At 40.9% G+C, this 25,733-nt stretch overlaps 1 protein-coding gene across 1 annotated transcript in view; it reads right to left on the bottom strand.

The window, feature by feature from the left end:
- Positions 1-22,794, bottom strand: part of LOC126191223 (LHFPL tetraspan subfamily member 3 protein) — a 156,327-nt gene extending 133,533 nt beyond the window's left edge. The window contains exon 1 of the mRNA XM_049932025.1: positions 22,023-22,794. Coding sequence (XP_049787982.1) covers positions 22,023-22,434 — 412 coding nt within the window. The 5' untranslated portion in view covers positions 22,435-22,794. The remainder of the gene's footprint in view (positions 1-22,022) is intronic.
- Positions 22,795-25,733: the final 2,939 nt, after the last annotated feature.

Here is a 25,733-nt window from a genome sequence, read left to right as displayed (position 1 = left end):
GTGGCGCTAAAAAAGGGTATTACATTGCAGTCGTACTTTTTCAGCAAATTTCAAGATGGCGGACAACAACTTGTTATGCGCTGCAGTTGCTAGTACCACAATTGCACTGTGCGTGTATCTGGGGGAAAAAATTGAGGAGAAAAAAAAATTAAGCCATAAGTATTATGTCAAGATAGAAAAAGCATTCAGCAAAATTTGTTACGAAAGCTGCTAGTGGAGGACGTCAGGTCTTTTATATAAATTACTTACGAATGGATGAGAGTGTATTTCAGTGTTTGCTCATTGAAGTGGCTTCTCATATTACAAAATAGAATACTCTCTTGGGAAATGATACATGTGCAGAAGACAGGCAAACTGTGACACTGGGATTTCTTGATAAAGGAGAGAGCTACTTTAGTTTACAACACAGCACTGGAATATCACGTTGCACATTAACCAAAATAATTCCAGAAATGTGTAAAGCGATTTATAAAGCACTGAAAGCACAATATGTGAAGGTAAATAAATGTTTAGTACACTATACGGGAAATAAGAACTATTTTTATTTTTGAATAATTTAATTAATGGCATTAGTGCTCCAACAACTTCAAATTAATAAACAGTACGAAACAGATGAAGCGCTTTTTAACTTGTGGCATACAGAGATCAAAAATAAAGTAGAATTGAAAGTTAACAAAGAAATTTTTATTTTAGAGAGTAACGACATCCTCTATTCCGGATTGCTGAAAAGTCACCTGGATGTTTCCAGATGTAACGGTGGATGACTGTAGCTGTGATTGTGGACATGAAGTAGCCTTCAGCAAACTCCACTTGCCCATCAACACACAATTTTATTAATAGTACACTCCGTCAGGTGGCTTGCGGAGTATGGGTGTAGATGTAGATGTAAATAGCATGCACTGTGCCCCTTGCTCACCCCCACCTCCTTCCTCCAACCCCAGTCGAAGCAAGTTTATTAAAAATAAAATAAAAAAAAAGCGTCGAAGGAACACACCAACTTTTAAGCCATGTTTACAAACAGTAAAGAGACGTCAAATAGCTGTAGCGACGCCAGCGCTCCAAGCGGTTACATTCCCATTGCAGTGAACAGAAGACGATCGACTTTTATCATCAAATTTACTGCGAGGCCCTAGATTTGATCATATTTATTTGACGACAGGCGAGATTTGACAAAGGTCCCTATTACACCATCAAATTTCTTTGACATGAATATCTGACATATCAACTTTGTCAAAGAACTACCACAGTGTAATACCGGCCTTACTGGGAGGAGTTGTATGGCCATATGGCACCACTGTATAGGTCGACGACAGAACCAACGTCTTGCTGCAGCAATAATCATCTCTTCCCGTTGAGTGCATCTTTTATTGGGCCAAACATATGAAAGTCGAAAGGTGCGAGATCCGGGCTGTGCACAGGATAAGAAAGAACAGTACAATGACGTTTTGTGATTTCCTCTCAGCTGCGCAGTCTTTTGTGAGGCCTTGTGTTGTGATGGAGAATATGTTCGCATTTTTGCGAACACGGTTTAGTCGTTTGCTCAGTTACCTGAGGGTAGCACAATACAATTCAGAGTTGATCTTTGCACCATTGGGGAGGACATCAAACAGAATAACCCCCTCAGAGTCCCAGAACACAGTTGCCATAACTTTACCGGCCGAAGGTGCGGCTTTGAACTTTTTCTTCAGAGGACAGGTGGTGTGGCGCCGCTCCATGGATTACCGTTTCGTTTCTGTTTCGAACTGATGAACCATGTTTCATCGTCTGTGACGATGTTCGACAAAAAATTGTCACGATCAGCATCATAACACGCAAGCAATTCTGCATAGATGGTCCTACATTGCTCTTTATAGCGTTCTGTTAGGTGTGTGTGATCCGTCGATCACTTCGAATAAGTGTGTCCATACGTTCCAAAATTGCAGGGATCACAGCTGTGTGAGGCCGACCAGCACGCGGGAAATAGGAGAGATTAGCATGACCTTGTTGCGTTGATGATACACGCCTCGCCCAACGACTCGCCATGCTTTTGTTCACTGCCAGACCCCCGTAAACGTTATGGAAGAGCCTATGAATATCTGCGATGTTCTAATTTTGCGCCAAAACAAAGCCAATGCCGTCTCTGCTTGGGAAGCACCTCCGTTACAGACGCCATTTTGGAGGCTACGTATAGCCGCTGCCACCTATCGGAACTTCATGAAACCATAGGGGTTTGGGCGAGAATATTCCACTACGTCCCAGAACATTTTATTTTTTATTTTAGTTTATTTATTTATTTATTTATTTATTTTACCTGAGACTGGCCGAGAAAAAAATGTGTTGCATTACTTATTGAATGCGCCTCGTATACAATCTCCTGACGATGTTGCGGGAGTCTGTCACGTGAAGTTGTCCAATGGGATATTTCGTGAAAATGACCCAGCTCATCTGCACAGGACAGGCCACACACGATGTTTCTTTCGACTTTCAAATTTTGACTCACATCCTGCATGACACCCTGTGATTTCTACTATCCCGAGGCAATTTTCGCGATGGAACGTTTTCTGAACAGCCAATACACAAACTTCTACAGTCAAGAAGAAATCAGCCATGTCATCCATCGTTGAGAAAAATATGTCGTATTGATTGACGAATACGTAGACGAGGACTGGAATTACCACCAACTGTCATTGCCCCCCCCCCCCCCTTCCTCCCGAAGCGACAACTGAAATTTTACGTCTATTCTTTGTAATAACAAGCGTTTTGGAGGTGTAACTATGGCACGATACGGGGAAGGAAGCACCGTTAGCTAAGAGACCAACACCGTGACTGTACGCCGGACTTCCGCCACAGAAACTCATCACGCGCGCTGGGCTTCCACACAAGGCGCTTCCAGGTAGATGGAAAGCGGGGGCTTCGCAACGCTGCTCACGGATACGTCACCCGGTGGCCTGCTTTCCGAATTCAGGGTGCCTGCATACTAATGGCAGGTTCAGTTGTTTACAATTACGATGCTTCAAAGGCGAAAAACTGCGGTGGCTACAGTTCTCCATTATCAAGTAACGGAGTAACAACCACTTAAACGCCCACGGATTGTAAGATGGGATTTTGTGGAGCGCAAATTTGTTTGCTTTCATTCTGTGCGGGATATTGTAATGACTAGCGTTTGTCAGCCTAAAACTTCTTACATATTTTGGTAAAGTGTGTCTAATAATTTTGGTTAATCAACGCCCGGGGCAATATCAGCCGAACTTGGTACGTGTATGACTTGCAAGATAGCTCGCTCGAACGGCTGAACTAGGATAAAAAAATAGTTTAAAATAAAGAGATATTTGTGCTCTGCCACCTATCAAGGCCATTTATCAGTAAAACTCTGAATATGTGTAAATCGATGTTGGAAAGTTAATTAATCCTAAGTCTAGAGAACCACTGCTAGTTAAAAGCAGTACGAGTAGCAGACAACTGCAACCAGAAGATTCTCAGGAGCTATAAATGAGGTTTTATTTCTCAAAAAGCTAAACATTTGTTCGAAACAGTACTTGTTAACCACCCATGAAGTACTTAACTGGGTCATATTGTCCTAAGTTCTTCCCTTATTACTATTCGATTTGCAAATTTGGGGTTTCCAAAAATGTTTTAAACAGAGTGTATTGCAATAACATCCACACCTGACATGGGCGACATATGCACATGCTACATTTTCTTCACAGTTTTTGAACTTTGATAACAGATAGGGATGACGATACAACAAAGTAGCTTCGACAACACTGCAACTTGTACATTTTAGAATTATCATTAAGTACTGCATCTGTTAACATAATATGTCGTTTCAAGTGAATGTTTGGTTTTTGCTAAAGAACACCTGATTTATGACTCCTTTGAATCTGCTGGTCATACTAGGGCTGTTCATAAAATATTGAAATAATGATATTTCCCCAAATAATCTCGATATTTATCGGCGATATTCTTTCCCCGATATATCGATACCAAAACGGCAATACCGAGTGCCGACATTTTTATTTTATATTGCATTTTTCTTTTTTTACAATTTTCGAGAAATACTTGAAGTTATTCTTTCGAAACTGTAATAGGACATAATTTTACTTTCAGTATGTGAAGGAGTCTTATCACGTCCAGTCTTTCTCTTTGACTGTGTGAAACGATTATATGTGGCACAAAAGAACTCACTGTAGCATTGGGGGAAAGGGGGACGGGGTGGCGGCGTGAATGAAATATTTCCGATGTGAAGAACAGCACACCAATTGCGTTAAAAAAACAGATTTTAACGGAACTAGTGTGCTATTTCTTCACATCGACATTCTTCAAAAACAGTTGGTGAAAATGATGAACAAAAAACTAAATGGCAAGATTGGTCGTTGCGGTGGGCGGAGACTGAGAGGAGAAATGCTAACGTAATCGGCGCTCGACGCTACCAATAGAAACTGCAACGTTTAGCTTCACCATGCAATTTTGACACTACAACTGTTAAGTTGTTGGCATTTGCAGAAACGAAAAAACTAGTAAGTCAGCATGAGGTTTTAAGGACAAATACGATGGACCCATCAGGCATCTTTTATTGTGCCACTTACATGAAGTTACCACTGTTACCAAAATGGTTATCGCCAATCTTGAACGTGCATCGTTTTCCTTTCAGTTCTTGCTCTAATGGGGATAGACAGGCTGCTAGCTTGTTGATTTACAGAATATCTATCATAGACCAATAATTAAACACACAGCTCTAAAACCGGCAGTATATTTACAATGTGCAGCCGATATTTTTATAGGGAGATATGTCGATATTCCACTGATATAACGATACTATTTTTTGATATATCGAGAGCCAATAACGATATCCTTTTTAAAATATCGATATATCAGATTTCCAATTTTTTTAAAATATCAAAAATCCTAGTCATAACTGCCGTGTTACGCTGTATTGTTGCTTCTGAGATTTCAGTTTCCTTTGTCTTGGATTCATTAGCCTCTAAACATCGATTCTACCCAGATTCAGAGTTTTACAGACAAGACGATCTTGATGGGTGATGGAACAGACATAACTCTGTATCGTAGCATAATTTTTATTCGATTTCAGCTATTCGACGTGGTGTACTTCCCTTGTATGTACGAGGAGGCAATTACCGCGAGGATAGCGCAACCCAAGCACCCCTGTTTATGTGAGTGGGGTTGGTAAAGTGGGGGCATGTGAGTGTAATCCTGGAACGCCTGGAAAAGTTTCAACAAAACTTAGTACACACATTGCTTACTGTCCAGGGAAAAAATGCTGTAGTAGGGATTGTTGTAAGACACTCCTAGCACCTCTGTGTGTCAGACTTGGAATGACATGTAACTCAGGAATACCTAGACTAATTTCGACTAAACTTCGTACGTGACATACTGTGGAGGAAAAACATAACTGTTTACGCAAGACCCCCTAGCCCCCTTCGGCATGGGGGAGCGAGCTGAAAGGGATGAGGAGTAAATGTAATGGAAAAGCTACTGTACATATATTTCAATTCTTTCACTATCACACAAAAGATTACAAAAAATAAGTAACAGGCCAACGCTGGGTAATCAGATAGCAATATCATAAAATAAACAATAAATCACAAGATACACATAAAATTCCCTTATTCGAGAACGAATTCATTTCCGCTGCCTGCAACACACCAATCTTTGTTTGTAAAAACGCTCGATTCCGTCGGCGATGGAATTTGTACAGATTGACACAAAATACCAGTATCAAGAACACCAATTATGTCCGGTATATCTGCTGTATGCCTTCCTATCAGAATTCCTTTAAGGAAAGTGAACGAAACGAAACGTGCAGGTGGCAGTTACGGAGAGTAAGGTGCATATTAGAAATCAGTTACTTGAGTGTTACGCAATACACTGACCAGCCAGAACATTATGACCACGGTGTGATGGCCCCGTGGCTCGGCATGAGCATTTCGAAAACTGGACGACTTGTCGGGTGTTCAAAGAGTGTTGTGGTGAGTGTCTTCTACACGTGGCGAAACCATGTCCAGACGTCGAGGGTCGGACGTCGAAGGATGGTCAGATTGGTAAAACGAGACAGGCTGCGAACTGTAGAATTAACATCAGACTAATGTTGGGCGGAGTACAAGTGTGTCAGAACACACAGTGCACCGAAAACATCTAATGATGAGCTTCCGCAGCCGACGACCCATGCATGTGTCAATGTTAACACTACATCGGCAACTACGACTGAAATCGTCACGTGACTATCGGCTCTGGACGTTGGCGCAGTAGCGCGTTGCGCAGTCGGATGTATTCCGATACCTTCTTCATCATGCCGATAGGAGTGCGCAAATCCGTCGTCTTCCAGGGGAAAAGCTTCTTGACACCTGTATGGCGGAACGGAGATTAGTTGGTGACAGCTCTATTATTCTTTGGGAACATTCACGTGGGCATCCATGGGTCCAGTGGGACTCGTGCAAAGCACCATGACGACCAAGGAGTATCTTACACTGGTTGCAGTCCACGTACACCTCTTCATGACGAGATTGCTTCCCGATGGCAGTGGCATTTTTCAACAAGATAATGAGCTATGTCACAAGGCTACGAGTGTCACGCAGTGGTTCGAGGAACACAATGGCGAGTTACAATTGATGTGCTGGCCCCCCAACTCGCCAGATTTGAACCCGATCGAACACATCTGGAATGTGATTGAACATGGCGTCAGAGCTCTTCGCCCCTGCCCCCTCCTCCCCAGAATTAACGAGAATTTGGTGACTTGTGTGAGAGATGTGCCAGCTTCCTCCGGCGACTTACCAAGGCCTCATTGCTTCCTTGCCATGACGCGTCGCCGCTGATACCCGCGCCAAAGGTGGACGTATTTGGCTATTACGTAGGTGGTCGTAATGTTCTGGTTGATCAATGTACGTTTCGCACTAAATAGCTGCGTGATGGCTGGCGTTACCAATGCAACACATTCCACTTTTACATTACAGTAATATTCTGGCCGAACAGCTTGAAGCGCAGCAGCAACCGTTCAAACCTGCGTCCAATAACTCTGCGCTCCTCACAGTCTGACGCCCAGGCACTAATTCCCATTGGATATTGCCGATACAGTCGAAAATGTGATCACACTCTTGATCTTTAGTGTGACACTTCATTGCTCGAGGAGGAAGTAGGTGAATTATGGAGGAGCCTAGATTTGTAGCGAGTTCCTTGACTTCCAGAAGGTACTATACAGTTCTGCACGGTCATCAAGTGAAAAAAAAGTAGATTACGGATTATCGCACCAGCTTTGTGACTGGTTTCCGAGCAGATAGAACTCAACATGTCGTTCTTAACGGGGCGAAATACTTCGAGAGTATACCAACAATGTTACGTTGCCGTTACTTTTGGAAGTATGTAAGTGATCTGGTGGACAATGTCGGAAGCACTGTATAGGAGCTCGCCTGTTCTGTTATTACATGTCGAAATGTCGCAATGCCCGAAAACTGTAGCAAATCGTAGCAGGACCTGCCGAGGATCTGTGCTTGATGCAGGGGCTGACAATTCGCCCTGAACAAGAAACAATTATTTAACTAAAAATAAATTTTTAAAATACTTAGTTTTTAATCAGCTTAAACGATATAAAATAATTTTCCTAGCTCCATACAGCCAGTCCCCAAAATTTGTGACTGATTTTTTAATAGCTACGAAAATAAAGTAAGATTTAAAAGGAAAAACGTGGGCCCCTGTCTATTTCATTCGCCCCAAGTTTTTCGTTTTAATCTTATTTTCATAGCTATTAAAAATTCACAATCAAAAACTTTCAGGATTATCTCTACCATATGGAGTAAACAAATCTGTATAGGGTTAGGAGAAATTATTTTTACTTTTTAATGCGATCGATTGAAAACTGATTTTTATTTAAACAATTATTTCCTGAATTTTAGTTGTGTGTGAAATTCTACAATCGATTTCAAAAATTTGATGATTGTAGAAGAGATGTGAGGTAAATTTCAGTTTTATTTCAATTTCTCTCCGACAGAGTCAGCCAATATATTGCTTCTCCTACGCATAACTCGCGAAAAGACCTCAAAAGAAAAACGAGATATATATATATACGGGCACACCATGAGGCTTACCAGCAATCGTTCTTCCAGCGAATCATTCGCGACTGGGACAGGAAAGGGGGGAAATGGCAACATAAAAAGTACCCTTCCGCCACACACAAGAAAGTAGGTTAATACCGATTTGTCATACAGTTCCGAGCTATGTTGAAAGTCTCAAGCTCATTGGGAAGTTAGTTTAAAATCAATGGCAAAATTTGTACCGAACAGACAGACAAAGTGAGCTAATGAAAACGTGTTAACAATGTAACGTAAATGCTTATCAAGTACGTGGGCAATGTTCGATTACACTAATGGCAATAAATAACTGGTTATACGAATAATCACTGACTGCCTAAGAGTATTGGTCCGGTACGACCTAATTATGAACGAGCATAAGAAACAAGGAGACCGAAAAGGAGATGTGAGGCTTAAATTAATTGTAACCATCAAACGGAAATTTTAAGTCGTTAATTCATCCACGAAAGAGGCCGATTCTCATTCATTGCTCGCCAATTTGGAACCCTCATCAGGTAGGATCAATAAAAGATATAGAGAAGATCCAAAGAAGAGAGGGTAATTTCGTCATGAGTTCATTTCCTCAGAGAGAGACAGACAGAGAAAGATTAGATTTGAACTTAGGATTCCGAGAACATACGTCCCAAGAACGACCAGAGAAAATTTTACTTCGTCCCACATAATTTTTCTTGCGATATTACAATGATGGGAAAAATCAAGAGAAATTCGAGTTCAGCTTCACCGCCTGACGTTCCACGCGCGCACCATTCCCGAATGCAACAAGAAATCATCGTTTTACCAGAAGCTCAACTGCCACCACTCACCGTATCGCAGCTTGTGGGCGCTAGGTATCATCTACGTCTACTGTGAAGATACTTTTCACAACAGATAGACCCTATCACATATTACGTCAGTCAATTCTTACGTAGTTTCCATCGGTGTCCAAGGACCCAAATAATAGTGAAGGAAACTGTACACTCTAATTCCCTATTTCTCTCACATCAAAGTCAGACAAAGTCGTCGATTTTCTTTCAGCATCTGTAGCACTTGCTCGGTGTTCTCTGTCGACATGCTTCTTTACAATCGAACCGAACTGGCGTATCTCTCAATATTTTCGCTCCGTTCCAAAAATGTTTCGTTCCAGCTACACAACATCTGTTCACGGCTTCTCTTGCATTATTTGAGTCAACGGTGTGCATACACTGACGTCGCTGGTTTTCGCTAGTTGTGAAAGAAAAGATACATGAGGACTATCCGTCGCTTTCATTCACAATAGTTAAATTCGACTGGACGGCTTAATGTATTCCACACCATGTGGAGCCTTTCGGCACCTCTCTCCAAGTGCGCGCAGATATTTATGGTACACATTGCCATTTAAAAATATGGCCATTCACTGAAGCTTTTAGACAGAAAAGTCCTACTTTATCTGATTTGTAAGAGATTCTCGCCAGTGGTATCTGTTTACATTTCACGCATGCTTTTCAGCGTGTATTTAAGCTCTCTATAAACAACATTCTACAGATTTGTTCATAACTCGTGAGTTTTTCGTTCGCATTGCAACGGACGGTCGGTAGAAAATGACTGTGAAAGAGCCAAACCAGTACTGCGAAAAAACAGATCAGCATGCTATTCGTGAGTCACGGCACACGCGCAGTAGGTCACAAGGTCAACTCTGAACTTATTTGTTCATTTAGCTACAGATCAGGTTCTTGGACGGGTCTGATGTTGCCCTCCGTTTCTTCCCGCGTTGCCTCAGTCTCCCCATGTTTCCGCATACCTTCCGCTGTCATCATCATTAATACATTCTAAAATTGGGCCACTGTAAACTGCCTTCTTATTTTTTGAAGACTGGAATAGCCTTACATCAAGCAACAACCTAAATTCTCTTCCAGTACGCTTCTATGCCATTCATTTTTTTTCATCGCACCATCACCTATCAATAACACAGCGCCAACTCCAGCTACACACGATGAAAAGGAAATTGAACATATCTTTTAGAAACAAAGAAAATAGGCACGCTACGACATTTATGAGACACACTCGTTATGTATCCTTGGTAACATCGTTTTCTTGGGATCAGGCATTGGTCGAACAAAGGGACCTTACGGACTGGTTCTCTTTTTTATTTTCTTCATACTTGGAGGATTTGAAGGTCTGGCGTCGGACATCAGCTTCCTAAAACTATACGAAGCGTTTCTAAAAACACTAAATAAATCGACTTTGAAGATCTTCGAATGCTGTTTACTACAAAACATTTAAACTGTTTTAATTGTCGCAAAATTTAGTATTTAAGGAAATGTGAAAACATAGTAATCTCTTAATTCAAAATTAATTATTCATAATAGAGTCGGTCAGGGAAGGATATAAATAAATATACAGTAATTCTAGGCGTGACAATAAAAATTTATATGAAATGTCACACTCACAGAAGCTCTTAAATACGCTGATCATATGACAGTTGAGTATAGATTTAAGTGTCAGGAAGTCGTTTCTGAATGTATTTGAATGGAGTGTAGCCATGTATGGAAGTGGAACATGGACGATAAATAGTTTAGACAAAAAGAGCCGGCCGGTGTGGCCAAGCGGTTAAAGGCGCTACAGTCTGGAACCGCGTGGCCGCTACGGTCGCAGGTTCGAATCCTGCCTCGGGCATGGATGTGTGTGATGTCCTTAGGTTAGTTAGGTTTAAGTAGTTCTAAGTTCTAGGGGACTGATGACCTTAGAAATTAAGTCCCATAGTGCTCAGAGCCATTTGAACCATTTAGACAAAAAGAGAATAGAAGCTTTCGAAATGTGGTGCTACAGAAGAATGCTGAAGATTAGATGGGTAGATCACTTAACTAATGAGGAGGTGTTGAAGAGGATTGGGGAGAAGAGAAGTTTGTGGCACAACTTGACCAAAAGAAGGGATCGGTTGGTAGGACATGTTCTGAGGCATCAAGGGATCACCAATTTAGTATTGGAGGGGAGCGTGGAGGGTAAAAATCATAGAGGGATACCAAGAGATGAATACACCAAGCAGATTCAGAAGGATTTAGGTTGCAGTAGGTATTGGGAGATGAAGAAGCTTGCACAGGATAGAGTAGCGTGGAGAGCTGCATCAAACCAGTCTCAGGACTGAAGACAACAACAACAACAACAATGACAGTTGTCAATGTACTGATAGTTTTCTGAGAAACTGCAGCTTGTCAACACTTGCATCACATTCTCTGATGCGCCAAAACGTTATAACCACTGCCCGCACACTGCGTAGCGGGAACTTATTAAATGAACAAAAACAGCGCATAGGCTGCATAAAGTAGTTGAGGTAATGCTTCAAGTGAAGTAATGAGATAAAATAGCAACTAGGATGAAAAACATGTTTGCTAATGTACCGAGAAATATCTGTTACGAAATCTCAAAACTATTTTTCTGTGTCTCGCTGTTGCCCTTGCAACTGAACGTGCCAGATTGCTCAGGGTTCAAATGGTTCAACGGCATTGTACCTCAATGAAGGATGTTTTTCCTCGTCCTACCAGCCAATGTAAAAAAAAAAAAATTAATAAACTTAGCAATATAGAACGTAATCGTGTGTGTTTGTATCTTATTTGTCCAAGAGCAAAACAGTGCGTATAAATCTCATACAAACTATACCGTCAAGTACACTGTAGGTAGCAACGTACCTAAGGTAAAGTATATTACTTTTTTTTCATTAATAAAACAGTTTCCCAACAGTTCTGAGTATTATTTTGAAAGAAACTGTGCATAGTTTCCTCCACCTCTCTCTCTTCGAAGGAAGTAAAACAAACAACTCCTTTTTTCTGCGTATACGAAGAATGAAAATATGTGATTTCCGGCACCACATGAAGTCACAAACGTAAAATGTACGGCCTGTGTTAGTTTTAAGACGGCAGGTCTAGAACCGGTACCAGTAAATTGAACTGAAACTTGATTCCGTCTACAGGGAACATCGAACTAATACAAAGAAGCGTACCCCATATAGGCAGCCTGGTTAACTTTATATAGTGGGCCTGTGGAAAATGTCAACTGATAGATACTCGAAAATCCTACTTTGAAAATTACACGGCTACGTTGAAATTGTGTACTTCAATCCCATGCACAACACTACTTTAGGGATCCAGAAGATCAATGTAGACTAATGACAGTTTCCACAAGGACGTGTAGCTGATCATTCTTCCTCAGCTCTATCTACGAATGGAAACGGGAGGAATTGTAAAGCATAATGAAATAAAGCTGCATGCTGCAATCTTAGAAGAAAGGTTAAGGAAAGGCAAACCTACGTTTCTAGCATCTGTAGACTTAGAGAAAGCTTTTGACAATGTTGACTGGAATACTCTCTTTCAAATTCTGAAGGTGGCAGGGGTAAAATACACGGAGCGAAAGGCTATTTACAATTTGTACAGAAAGCAGATGGCAGTTATAAGAGTCGAGGGACATGAAAGGGAAGCAGTGGTTGGGAAGGGAGTGAGACAGGGTTGTAGCCTCTCCCCGATGCTATTCAATCTGTATATTGAGCAAGCAGTAAAGGAAACAAAAGAAAAGTTCGGAGTAGGTATTAAAATCCATGGAGAAGAAATCAAAACTTTGAGGTTCGCCAATGACATTGTAATTCCGCCAGAGACAGCAAAGGACTTTGAAGAGCAGTTGAACGCAATGGGCAGTGTCTTGAAAGGAGGGTGTAAGATGAACATCAACAAAAGCAAAACGAGGATAATGGAATGTAGTCGAATTAAGTCGGATGATGCTGAGGGAATTAGATTACGAAATGAGACACTTAAAGTAATAAAGGAGTTTTGCTATTTGGGGAGCAAAATAAGTGATGATGGTCGAAGTAGAGACGATATAAAATGTAGACTGGCAATGGCAAGGAAAGCGTTTCTGAAGAAGAAAAATTTGTTAACATCGAGTATTGATTTAAGTGTCAGGAAGTCGTTTCTGAAAGTATTTGTATGGAGTGTAGCAATGTATGGAAGTGAAACATGGACGATAAATAGTTTAGACAAGAAGAGAATAGAAGCTTTCGAAATGTGGCGCTACAGAAGAATACTGAAGATTAGATGGGTAGATCACATAACTAATGAGGAGGTATTGAATAGAATTGGGGAGGATTTTGTGGCACAACTTGACTAGAAGAAGGGATCGGTTGGTAGGATATGTTCTGAGGCATCAAGGGATCACCAATTTAGTACTGGAGGGCAGCGTGGAGGGTAAAAATCGTAGAGGGAGACCAAGAGATGAATATACTAAGCAGCTTCAGAAGGATGTAGGCTGCAGTAGGTACTGGGAGATGAAGAAGTCTGCACAGGATAGAGTAGCATGGAGAGCTGCATCTAACCAGTCTCAGGACTGAAGACCACCACAACAACAACAACAACAACAACAACAACAATGAAATAAAAAGTAAGACCATATTGGTAGGCATGTGACGGGATGCGTAACTAATGTTCCAAAATACAGCGCATAAAAATGGCAGGGTCATGTGTTTTGGATAGACCTTGGGCTACGGACCATTTGTACATTCAACAGAATAATCGTCTTAGTGTCACTATGTTACAACACAGGGATAAAGTACAAAATTACACACTTCCTCCTACTTAGGCAAACGGAGAAAATAGGTTGGTTCTTTTTGCATTTGATGTGGTCTATAGTGGGCTTGATGGGAATTGTGGAGGCACCATTACTTTATGGGCGTCTCCATGGAAAATTCCACACAAAAGGGTTTTGTTTACTATAGTTTCGTCGTCGCCAGCGGATCAGGATTCTACGGGCGGCTATGCACAGCAAATGGCTGAAATTTTTACAATATAAGATGCCCATCTCGGAACAAGTATCAAGATTTTCTTGATATCTTTATCCGATTTCAAGATACAGAAGTTTAAAGTTACCCTACTTGCACACTTAAAATCCGGTGTGAGGCGAAAACATAGTTTATAATGCGACGTAGCACGAGAACCCTATGTTGTTCAATTGCAGCACATGCAGAATTTTTGCACGTAAAATATGGTGTGACGTGTAAATTCAGTACTGCGTTATTTCAGTTTCACGTAAGTAAACTATCTAAATTTTACTGACCAATACATCTCTTTTCAAATAAGTTACATGCAGCAGGGAGACGAAGACAACCAGCGGAAAACTGTTCCTATCGGGGCACAAAAATGCGAATTATGCCCCTGTTCATTTCAAAGCCTGACCGAAAAGTGGGGTAGCAGCTGCCTCATTATACTGTCCTCAGCATCTTAAAAAAAAAATCCGAAATATTTTGGCCTGTGAACATCTTCGCGCTATTAATGCTGAGAGAGAATAAGACAGCGGCAGTAGAGAAGAAACGGAAAAGTAATACATATTGGAAGACAGTAAACAGTGGTTGTTTTATAGAAAGAGCGAAGGGGACAATGGAGATATATATATATAAACGATGAGAGAGAGAGAGAGAGAGAGAGAGAGAGAGAGAATACATGACAATGACAACGGGAGATACTGGGAAGGGAGGGAGGAAGGAAGGAAGGAAGGAAGGAAGGAAGGAATGAGATATTAGCAGTGTTAGAGAGCAAGAATGAGGCACTGACAGTGAGACGAGGCTGTAGTAGCAGAATAGAACGAAGGAGACTGGCTGTGATACAGGAGGCAATGACAGACGCACACAAAGAGATAATGACAATGAGTGTGGCTGTATGGGTGAGAGAGAATGGGCAATTTGGAGTGGATGGGTTGAGCCACTTACAGCGATCGACTACTGGGTTTGAGTGAGTTACAGTTAGGGGAGGTTGAAGTAGTTTGTGGTGAGTTGTGTGTAAACAAAGAAAAAAGGAAACACGAATATGTTAGCATACCAAAATTTTTGGGAAATTTTTAAAGATGCTGTGGAAGTTAGAATCAGGCAGCTGGTACCATACTTTTCAGTCATTCTCTTAGATTCATAGGAACATATCCTCATTTTTTTTTTCTTTTTTGCTCCGATACGTTTCGGTTGTAGAGTATTGACCGAAATTTGTGACTGAGTTGAGGATTTTTTTTGATAGGGAGGAAGTAGCATTGTATTCTGCATGAGGGTTCATGAAAGGATGTAGAAGTAAACTCAGGGCTGCCCCCAGGGAAGTGTGTTGGGACCCTTACTGTTCTTGTTGTATATCAGAAGGAACCAAGCTCAGATTAGCAGGATGGTCTAATGGTAATCACGTGCCTGGAAACGGAGAGATCGCAGGATAGAATTCCTGTCGGACTCTGGAAATTTTCAGTCTGCCTTCAACCCAGCCTCCACCACTCAACAACGTCGCCAGGAACGACATGTGGTTCGAACTCCACATTAAAATGGAACACCCTCCCCGGTTGCATAAATGCGATACATTAGCGACAACCAACTCGCCAAAGGGGTGCCCAATTGAAAGATGCGCCCAGCAATTGAGCCACATATAATTATTATCAAAATAAAATGTAATGGGGACTTCTTTATACTTTTGCAAATATCAAACTGTTCATTTCACAGAACGAAAAAATGTATCATCATGTAACTCCAATATGAATGAGTCACGACTGGTAGCAACTCATACAAATATCAGAGTGTAATAATTTGTGGTGATATGGAATGGAATGATCGCAGAGGCTTACTTGTAGGCAAATGGGATGGTAGATCGGTTCATTGTTAGGATACTGATAACAAGCTGTCAGTCCACAGAAGAGATTGCCTGCAAAACATTTGTGCATTTCAACTTAGAATGTTGCACAACTGTGTGGAACTCACAACAAACAGGACTAACAGGGAATAGTGAACGTATTTAAAGGTCAGCACGAAGTAGAGAAGATATAAAATGTAGACTGGCAATGGCAAGAAAATTGTTTCTGAAGAAGAGAAATTTGTTAACATCGAGTATAGATGTGTCAGGAAGTCGTTTCTGAAAGTATTTGTATGGAGTGTAGCCATGTATGGAAGTGAAACATGGATGATAAATAGTTTAGACAAGAAGAGAATAGAAGCTTTCGAAATGTGACGCTACAGAAGAATGCTGAAGATTAGATGGGTAGATCACATAACTAATGATGATGGATTGAATAGAATTGGAGAGAGAAGGAGTTTGTAGCACAACTTGACAAAAAGAAGGGACCGGTTAGTAGGACATGTTCTGAGGCATCAAGGGATCACAAATTTAGCATTGGAGGGTAGCGTGGAGGGTAAAAATCGTAGAGGGAGACCAACAGATGAATACACTAAGCAGATAAAGAAGGATGTAGGTTGCAGTAAGTACTGGGAGATGAAGAAGCTTGCACAGGATAGGGTAGCGTGGAGAGCTGCATCAAACCAGTCTCAGGACTGAAGACCACAACAACAACAACGGATGGTCATAGGTTTGAGCCCTTGGAGAGTCTCGCGGAAGTGATGAATAACCTCACGAAACCTGTATATGAGGGAAGCAAAAAAGTAAAGGTACTTCTGAACAAATGAATATTTATTCTAATGACAGAAAACTGAAATATACATTATTTTTATACACAACCTGCCCGCACTCCAAGGCACTTTGTCCTACGTTTCACAAGTTTTTTGATTCTGTCGGAAAAATGTTTTTTGGTTGCAGCTGTAATCAACTTTGCACCGCATCAATGGCTGGCGCATCAGTTGCAAATCATCTTCCCCTGAGCGCTTCTTTCAATGGTCCATAACATATGGAAACCGCTTGGAGCCAGGTCTGGGCTGTATGGAGGGCATTCGAATACCAACTCCTTTATTGTTTCGGTTGTCCGTTTGGCAGAATGTGGCCTAGCGTCATATTGCTGCTGGATGACACATTTTCGCTGTTTTTCGTGACGTTTGCATCTGTTCACAGGTTTTAATTTCGTTAGCAACACATCACAGTAGTATTCACTGTTCACAGTTTCGCCTTTTGGAGTGAAATGAACGGTTAGCACACCTTCCATGTCCCTGAATAGTGTTGGCGTAATGTTACCAGCTGATGACTGACGTCCTAAATTTATTAACTTCTGGTGATGATGGATCTTTTCAAATAATGCTCGCACAGCTTTATTCTCTGGTTCGTGATGCTTTACCCACGTTTCGTCTACAATAACGATTTGCTTAAATCCATCTCCCTCGCGATGATTACGGATCAAATGTTTATGAAAGATGTCCATCCTTTGCGCCTTATGCTGCGCTGATAATTCTTTCTGTAGTCACCTTGCACACACTTTCCGAAAATTTAGCCTGTCGTGTAAGTCGGAATACGCTGAACCATGACTGAAATGTAAAGTATTGGCGATTTCGTCTACTGTGATTCGTCTGTTTTCCTTCACTATACTCTCTGTGAGTTTCAAATTGTCCTCAGTTGTTGGCGTCGATGGCCTGTCCGATCTTCCCTCGTCACATAGTTCTTTCCTCACGTGAAACGCTCTGTTCATTCCTATAAAGACCTCGCTAAGCGATAAACAGCCGTCATCATACTGCGCTTTTATTTGACGAATAATTTCCACAGGTTTAACACCTTCCGCAAACAAAAAGCTAATAACTGCGCTCATTTCCTTCCTGGTGCAGATCTACACTGAAGCTGCCATGTTTCACGGTCTGCTGCAAAACGAGTAACGCGGGATGAGTGACGCGTTGTATAGAATTCTTCAGACGATAATACGTCAGCTCTGGATACTAGCAGTGTTACCAAGCCGCAAGGCGAGAAATTGCAAAAGTCACTTTAGTCGTTGACTTACCCTCGCACATAGTTTTATGAAACAGTACGGTATTAGGTGAGGAGTATACTGAGAAAAAACTATTGATACAGCTGATGATCACTCTCTCCATAATTGTTAATGTGTTGTTTCCCCATAAAATATTAACTGAGAAAACTTAATAAGTTTTATGATGAAGAGGTGCTGAAGATTAAGAGTGTGAGAGATCAATACTGTGATTGTTGTAGAAGTACATGCACTGCTATACAGTAGTAAAGAAAATTTTCATACTTAAACCAGATGAAAAAAGAAAAAAAAAAAACGATGCAATAATATTTATATCTGACAACCAAACGCAAAAAATGTAGAAGCTAATTAATGGTGAACGTAACATAAGAGGGTAAACAAACTGCTTGCAGTGTCTGAATGCAACACATTTAAATGCTTTCACTGATAAAGCACAGAAATTAGTAATAAAGTGTCTGCAGCCACACATAACATAGCCACTGATCACAAACAGTTTGGGAATTATTGCAAAGCAAGTAGCTGCATTCAGCTTTAGACTGAGGTTCAAGGTGATCATAAGGTGAGGAAAAAGCTAATGAAGAGCTCCAGTAGTGATAAAAGATAATGAAGAGCACCAGAAGTGATGTTTATGGATTTACATTTAGTGAATTTATGTTTATTTGAGGCCCTGTTCCTAATGGCTTTGAAATATGTAGAAATTACTTTAGTCGATAGATGTTGCCTTTTAATACCTGGATCAGAATAACAGCCAGTGGCACTTGACACAGAAAGGTAGATCTTATTGGTCAGCATTACACGCAAGAGTGTTGTGGATCTAGCAGCAGCATCTTTATGGTTACATATTTAGTAATTTGTATGTTTCCCATTACAGTGCAGTGCTCAGTTCACTTTGTAGGATCTTAAAAAAAGTCTCATCACTTTCCTAAGCAATTTCACTGTTAGCTTCACACATCCACAAAAGCAACACATGGCACACAGAAACAAAGCATACAAGAATAAATCACAACAATTATGTTACAGACCACAACTATTGACTGCAGCTGACTGGTAACATGCAGCTGAGGTTGCTGACTGATATAACAACTGTCCAAAGCATAGGAAATGTGACCAAACTCATACTCTGATTAGTTGTTGCTATGATAGCAAGTCTTGTAAACAACTATCTGTCACTTTGTTGTTCTGATCCAGGTTTAGCAGTAACAATTATAGATCTGTGTCAACAGTCTGAATGCTACCAAAAGTAAGTGAAGCTTTAGCATAATTTCTGACACAATGCAGCAGCCAACTAGAATATGGATATGCCTTCACAGTAGACTTTTGTTTTGTCAAAAGCTTTTGATACTGTGTCCTGTAAGATATTATCAAATAAAACTTCAGTTGTGCAGTAAAGTCTTATTTATGTAGTAGACTGCAGCAAGAAGTAGTTGGTGGTACGAAGTCTGAGTACCTCTCAGGGGCATGTGGGCATTACTCAAGCATAAGTATTGGGTTAATTCTTATTCCTTTTGATATTAATGACTTGTCATACAACATAACATGACCATCTACTTTCGGTTATTTATTTCATGATGATCTAGCTGTCCATATAACACTGGAAACAATAGAGACATTGATATGTGAATGATACTAGGCCATTCATAAAGTTGAAGCTTATTGTAATCCAAACTCTCTCTGTATCAATCAAAATAAAGCACAGGACCTACATTCCAACGAGCAATTGGAACAGGAACTGAGTGCTGTTAATTTCTTCAGAACAACAATTTCTTCAAAACTGTCTAGAGACAATTACATAGAAAAGGTGGTATGTAAAATTAGTAAAGTATTTTTGCCATGAGGAAACTACATATCTGTGTTCACATTCCATTGCTGACAGTCATCTATCAGAGCTTAGTACATAATCATATATCATATGGCACCATTCTATGTAGCCAAAGAGAGAAAGCAACCAATGTATTTAAATTATAAAAGAAGGCACTGAGGAACATTCCCCACCCCCACCCACAGTCCACTGTAGACCTAGCTTTATAAAGCTACAGATTATGACTCTGCCTTCATTACATATTATCCAGTATGTAATTCACATTGTGGAAAACTACTGAAGATGGCAGCAGTATCAAATGTGCCATAGCTGGAGTACTGTGAACAAATATGTCCTGGCATCATTCCATTGTAGCTATACAAAAAATATAATAGTGCTTTGTGAACAAGTAAAACAAGTATACCAAACTCTTCAGTGTCATATGTAAGTGTATCAGGAAGCAAACAGACCAGAAAAAAGAAATAAAAACATTATATTACCGCTTTCATAATTAAGGTCAAGAAAATTATATATTGTTAATCTCATGGACATCTGCAGAAACTTTCTTTGGGGGGGAGGTGGGGGAGCACAAGCCTACTATGGACTTGCATAATTAGGGTGTGATCCATAAGTGAACAGTCACATGTTGTTGTTTTTGTTGTGGTTTCCCGTTTGCTGCAGCTTTCCATGCTACTCTATCCTGTGCAAGCTTCTTCATCTCTGAATAACTACTACAAGCTACATACTTCTGAATTTGCTTACTATACTCATCTCTTGATCTCCCTCTATGATTTTTACCCCACAACACTACCCCTGCCCCCCCCCCCCCCCCCCCCCCCAATGCTAATCCGGTGATCCCTTGATGTCTCAGAATGTGTTATCTGCCTATCCCTTCTCCTAGTCATATTATGCTGCAAATTTCTTTTCTTCCCAGTTCCATTCAGTAACTCCTCATTAGTTACGTCCTATACCCATCTAATCTTCAGCATTCTTCTGTAGCACCACACTTCAAAGACATCTAGTCCCTTTTTGGGAAATACGGAAGCGTCCGATCCCGCCCGTCTGCTTTGACCCATGACGTCATAAATATGGCGGAAACAAAAACAAACACACACACTTTCCACAAGAAGCCTAATGACACTAACGGGAAAAGCGCGGGAAATGGGGTGTTTTGGGTGGGGGGGGGGGGCGGGGGCAAACTAAATATAAACAAATTTAGACGCCTTGCGTAGCTACAACGTGTAAGTGAAGACAGCCATGCATGAATACCCACCCACCGCCCCAGGGGTCGTAACCCCTGCAACCCATAGAAGATAAAGATGCTTCAGTAGCTGATTAGTGTTTTTTGTCTTTCTTAAAAAAAAAAAAAATCTCACGGGATAGAACGAACAGATCAGAAAGACAAATATAATAAACTAAAACAGAAATTGGAGGAAACAGATAATTACAATAAGTAATAAGCGTTTTTAAATTTAAAAAAAATCTCACGAGATAGAACGAACAGATCAGAAAAGTAAATAAAATAAGATAAAACAGAACTGGAGACAGCCACACTCAAACCAAACTCCGCGCCGTCATGACGTCACACACGACAACACCCTTACGTCACGGGTCAAAGCCGACGCGTGGGATCGGACGCTTCTGTCGACCCCCTTTTTGTTTAAATGGTTTATTGTCGATGTTTCACTTCCCTAAATGGCTACACTCCATACAAATACTTTCAGAGGAGACTTCCTGACACTTAAATCTATATTTGATGTTAACAAATTTCTCTTCTTCAGAATTCCTTTTCTTGCTATTGCCAGTCTACATTTTATATCCTCCTACTTTGGCCATCATTATGCTGCCCGAATAGCCAAACTCATATACTACTTTAAGTATCTCATTTCCTAATCTAATTCTCTCAGCTTCACTTGATGTAATTAAACTACTTCCCATTATCTTTGTTTTGCTTTTGTTTTACGTTCATTTTATGTCCTCCTTTCAAGACAGTGTCCATTCCGTTCAATTGCTCTTCCACCTTCTCTGTTGTCTCCGACAGAATTACACCGTCACTGGCAAACTCAAGACTTTTTATGTCTTCTTACTGGACTTTTATTCCTATACTCCAAATTTTTCTTTGGTTTTCTGTACTACTTGTTCAATGCACAAATCGAATAACTTTGGGGATAGGCAACAATCTCATGTCACTATTCTCAACCACTGCTTCCTTTTGTACCCCTCAACTCGTCACTGCCATCCGGTTTCTGTACAAGTTGTAAACAGTCACACAATTATTTGCAATGTTGTGTGTGTGTGTGTGTGTGTGTGTGTGTGTGTAACCTGAATAGAAAAGGGAGAATACTCATTGGTGGTTCTGTGGGTAGTACCCGCTGGCTTGTTCTTCCCAGGCGTTTACAGGCATGGATGTACATGCAGAACATGAATTACACTCTCCCACGAAGTCCCAGTAATTTTGAAGTATATATATGTGTCTGCATCCGGGGTATACTTACCAGAAAGGACTTGTATCCAAGCGCAGACGTGGAAAACGGTGGTGGCGGGTACGAAGAAGAACAGCAGCATCGCCGCGATCGCGATGAGGGCGAGAAGAGCTGCGGCGGCGACGAGGACGGCGGCGGCTCGAAAGGCTCCGCTGGGGGCGGCGCGCAGGTCGTCGAGGCCACCCTCGCAGCGCTCCGGCCCGCCCCCGGGAGGGAACATGCAGCGTGCGAACAGCCCGAAGCGGCCCGTCGTCTCTGCCTCCATCGTGTCGCCCACCCACTCGGGTGTCACCAGCGATACCACCACGATAATCGCGTAGCAGATGCTGAAGATACCCCACAGCACGCCGATGGCCTTTGAGTTACGCACATAGTTGGTCGCATACATGTGCGACGACTCCACGTACTCAACCTTGGAACCCATTGCGAACTTTCGAGAATTTGCGGTCGGTGATGCTCCTGTCTCGACCACCGGTTACGAAGTACGCACAGTGAAGTTTGCAGACACTTCAAATAGTACTGAGGACTGTATTTTGGGTGTTACTCAGAAATTACGTTTGTATGCTACCAGGTCTAAGTCATTATTGGTGTGTGTCTAAGAGTTTTCCTCAACACGGGTGACAACAAAGGATAGTCCGCCGCTTAGGAAATGTTACAGACTCCTAGAACCCCACCGCGAATTTAAACTGCCATCAACTGCACACCCTCGCTGCCACTCCCACACACTGCCTTCTCTTCCCTACTCGACTGAACTGCCGCTGCTCTTGTCTGGTCTGACAGGTAACCATAGATGCCGATGTAGATTAGCGCCGCGCCTCATAGATGGCGACACGGTACGGACGCCCGTCCAGTACAGCAAAGTGTACCAATATGACAAAACTTACCGGTACATTTCGCGAAAATATAACAAAATATATCGCCCCACACAACTTTTATTGACTTAAAAGAAAAATGAGGAAATACAAAACATAAAAGTAAGCTTTTTAATTCAGGGAATGTGCTTTTACTACTATCTCACTGCTGGAAGATAGAATTCTGCTTGTCAGTGATTTGGATGTCGACTCTTCTCTCGCAAGAGCCAAGCTGTCAACCACCTGGGAAAGAGAAAAATGGGTGTGAACGAAATGAGCTTACGAGATCGAGACAACAATCATTACACATAAGTACTCGCAAACTTTACGGTAATGAGTAGAATGTGAGAAAACATGTGGAGGTAAACTATTATACCCCTCCAAGCTCTCGAACAGGTAATTCTATACAGGCTGCTTCATCTTAAATGTACCGGGCAAAATTGAGGCGTGGAAGGAAACCCAAACCAGCCAGTAATTCTAACATATTACACTATCACCTCATGTATTCTGAAACCAAAATATTGTGCTTATATTTGACTGAAATTTGGTGCATTTACGAGAGTATAAAATGAATAAAAAATATTTACAATGTATGACGCTCTGTATCTCGCTCTCAACATATTTCAGTTAAGTCGCCTTCCCAGAGAACGCCTCAGTTATATCTGCTGAGTCAGTTCACTTTCCACATTTTATAACGAATTCCAGTTTTTATGAGCAAATGAGAAAATAAATTAAATGTGTGACACAGCAGACCAGCTTTGTCATATATTGCGCAATCTGTCAAGCGAAAAAGGTGATCTGGGAGTACCGATGGACACACGCTGGAAATTAAGTTCTATAGGGAATTAACTGTAACGATGTGTATTTCCTGATATTCCAAGCAAGCTAAAACATCAAAATTTTACGACGGAGTTGATTCTGAATCATTTGTGTTCTAATCATCTGTGATTCAGCAGGTAAACACCATTTACAAAAAATTAAGCAAGCCAATGCAAAAAACAAAATATAGACGAGAAAAAACGGCTGTTGGGTGTATGAGATACCGTACCTTGTGAAGTGCTACAAAGCAGTAATTAATGGACCTCATGTTTACCCAATGAAGCCCTATTGCACGACTAGCTTGGTCAGTGTTTATTCAGAACTACTGCATATATTTGAAAGCGGTGCTTGAGTTTTATTTTCATACAACCTTAACCCATTTTACACCGTATTTCTGATGACACAACCCGCGTCTCTTAATTCATGTGCCACACTTTAGAACCAACTATGAATATTTAGGTGAAATGCTTATTTTAAGACATCATCTCTCTGACCTTATAATCACTATAAACAACAAGGTTGATCAGGTGTGGTCTTGTGGTTTTATTACTTGCCCAAAGGATTTAGGGGAAACAAGGCAAATTCTTCAAGCAGTGTGACAGAAGCGAAACTGACGTTCCAATTCCTATCAATCGAGTCAAATGCTCTCCATTTTATGGTTATATATGTAGATGTAAAACAAAACACGAACAGTTCATGATGGGAACAAAACTTCATGGTATACACTTTCTGTGACGAAACTGCTAACTACTGTATAATAGATGTTAAATGAGACACATTCAGCTGTCAAAAGGGCAATATGTGAAGCCATCAACTAAACACTGTACTGGAATCTTACTGAAAGCCCTCATACAAACCCGAAAAAATTCTGGTCATATGTACAGGGTGTCAGTGACATCAAAGTGTGTGTCCAGATATTCATGTGAAAGACAGGAATTGAAATTGGGGATAGCATACCAAAAGCAAAGATGCTTTAGTCTGCATTCAAATGTTCCTTTACAACATTAGATGCAGATTCCACAAAACTACTGTTCTGTATCAGTGACATCCATCTGCTGCAGAATCTGAGCTCTAATGTAATGAGGTATCTGCAACAAAATGACTTCCCCCTCGACAATCAGTGTTGATTCTGCATACATCAGTCCAGTCCCGGTAAAACATAACTTGTGATTTTCTAGTGTGACCTCCAGAAAATCATGTAACAAGGGAATCAGGTAAGTATAATATTTCTTGACTTAAAAAAAATCACTCAGTAGAACACCAACCTTGCACAACAAAAGTACTATCATATGGTGTATCAAATAAATTACTGACTTGCCTAAGGATTTCTTTCTAGAGAGTATGGTAGCACATAGCGTGTTCCCTTGGATGGTCAATCATTGACAAATGTACGAGTGACTTCAGGAGTGCTGCAGGATGTTACATTTTAAAGAACTGGTAGGCATATTATTGGTAATCTCAAATATTTTGCAGATGATGTAGTTATTTTTACTGAAGGAAAAACAGAAAAAAGATTTTGTCACATTTAGAAGGGATTTCCAAGTGATGCAGAGCTTGGCAATTTGCTTTAAATTTTCAGAAATATACAATTGTGCAAATAAAATGCAGAAAAGTAGAATATAATAAATAAAATATCAATGAGTCTCAACTAGAATGATAGAATAGACTCAGTTATAAAGCAGGTGGTAGACTTCAGTTCCTTAGGAGGATACTGGGAAAAGGCAGTCTACAGAGGAGGTTGCTTTCAAAACTCATGTGAATATTACCATAGTTGTGGGAATCATACCAAATAGGACTAAGGGCAGTATGAATGTTGACATGTGTGATGGTCCATAGTGGTCTGTCATGAAAATACTTAGAAAAATGAAGTGGCAGAAAGCCTGTTTACAAAGGTCCAAGAACCATAATTAAGTACGGAAACTAGGAATATACTACAGCTCCCTACTATCACTCCTGTAAGGACCACAAAAATAAGATTCCATGAACTACAACACTTACAGAGGCACTTCAGCAGTCATTCTGCATACACTCCACATGTGGAGTGGAACAGGAA

This window comes from Schistocerca cancellata, chromosome 6 (genome assembly GCF_023864275.1).
Source record: "Schistocerca cancellata isolate TAMUIC-IGC-003103 chromosome 6, iqSchCanc2.1, whole genome shotgun sequence".
NCBI classification, from domain to species: domain Eukaryota; kingdom Metazoa; phylum Arthropoda; class Insecta; order Orthoptera; family Acrididae; genus Schistocerca; species Schistocerca cancellata.
This window is presented reverse-complemented; position numbering and strand designations above follow the sequence as displayed.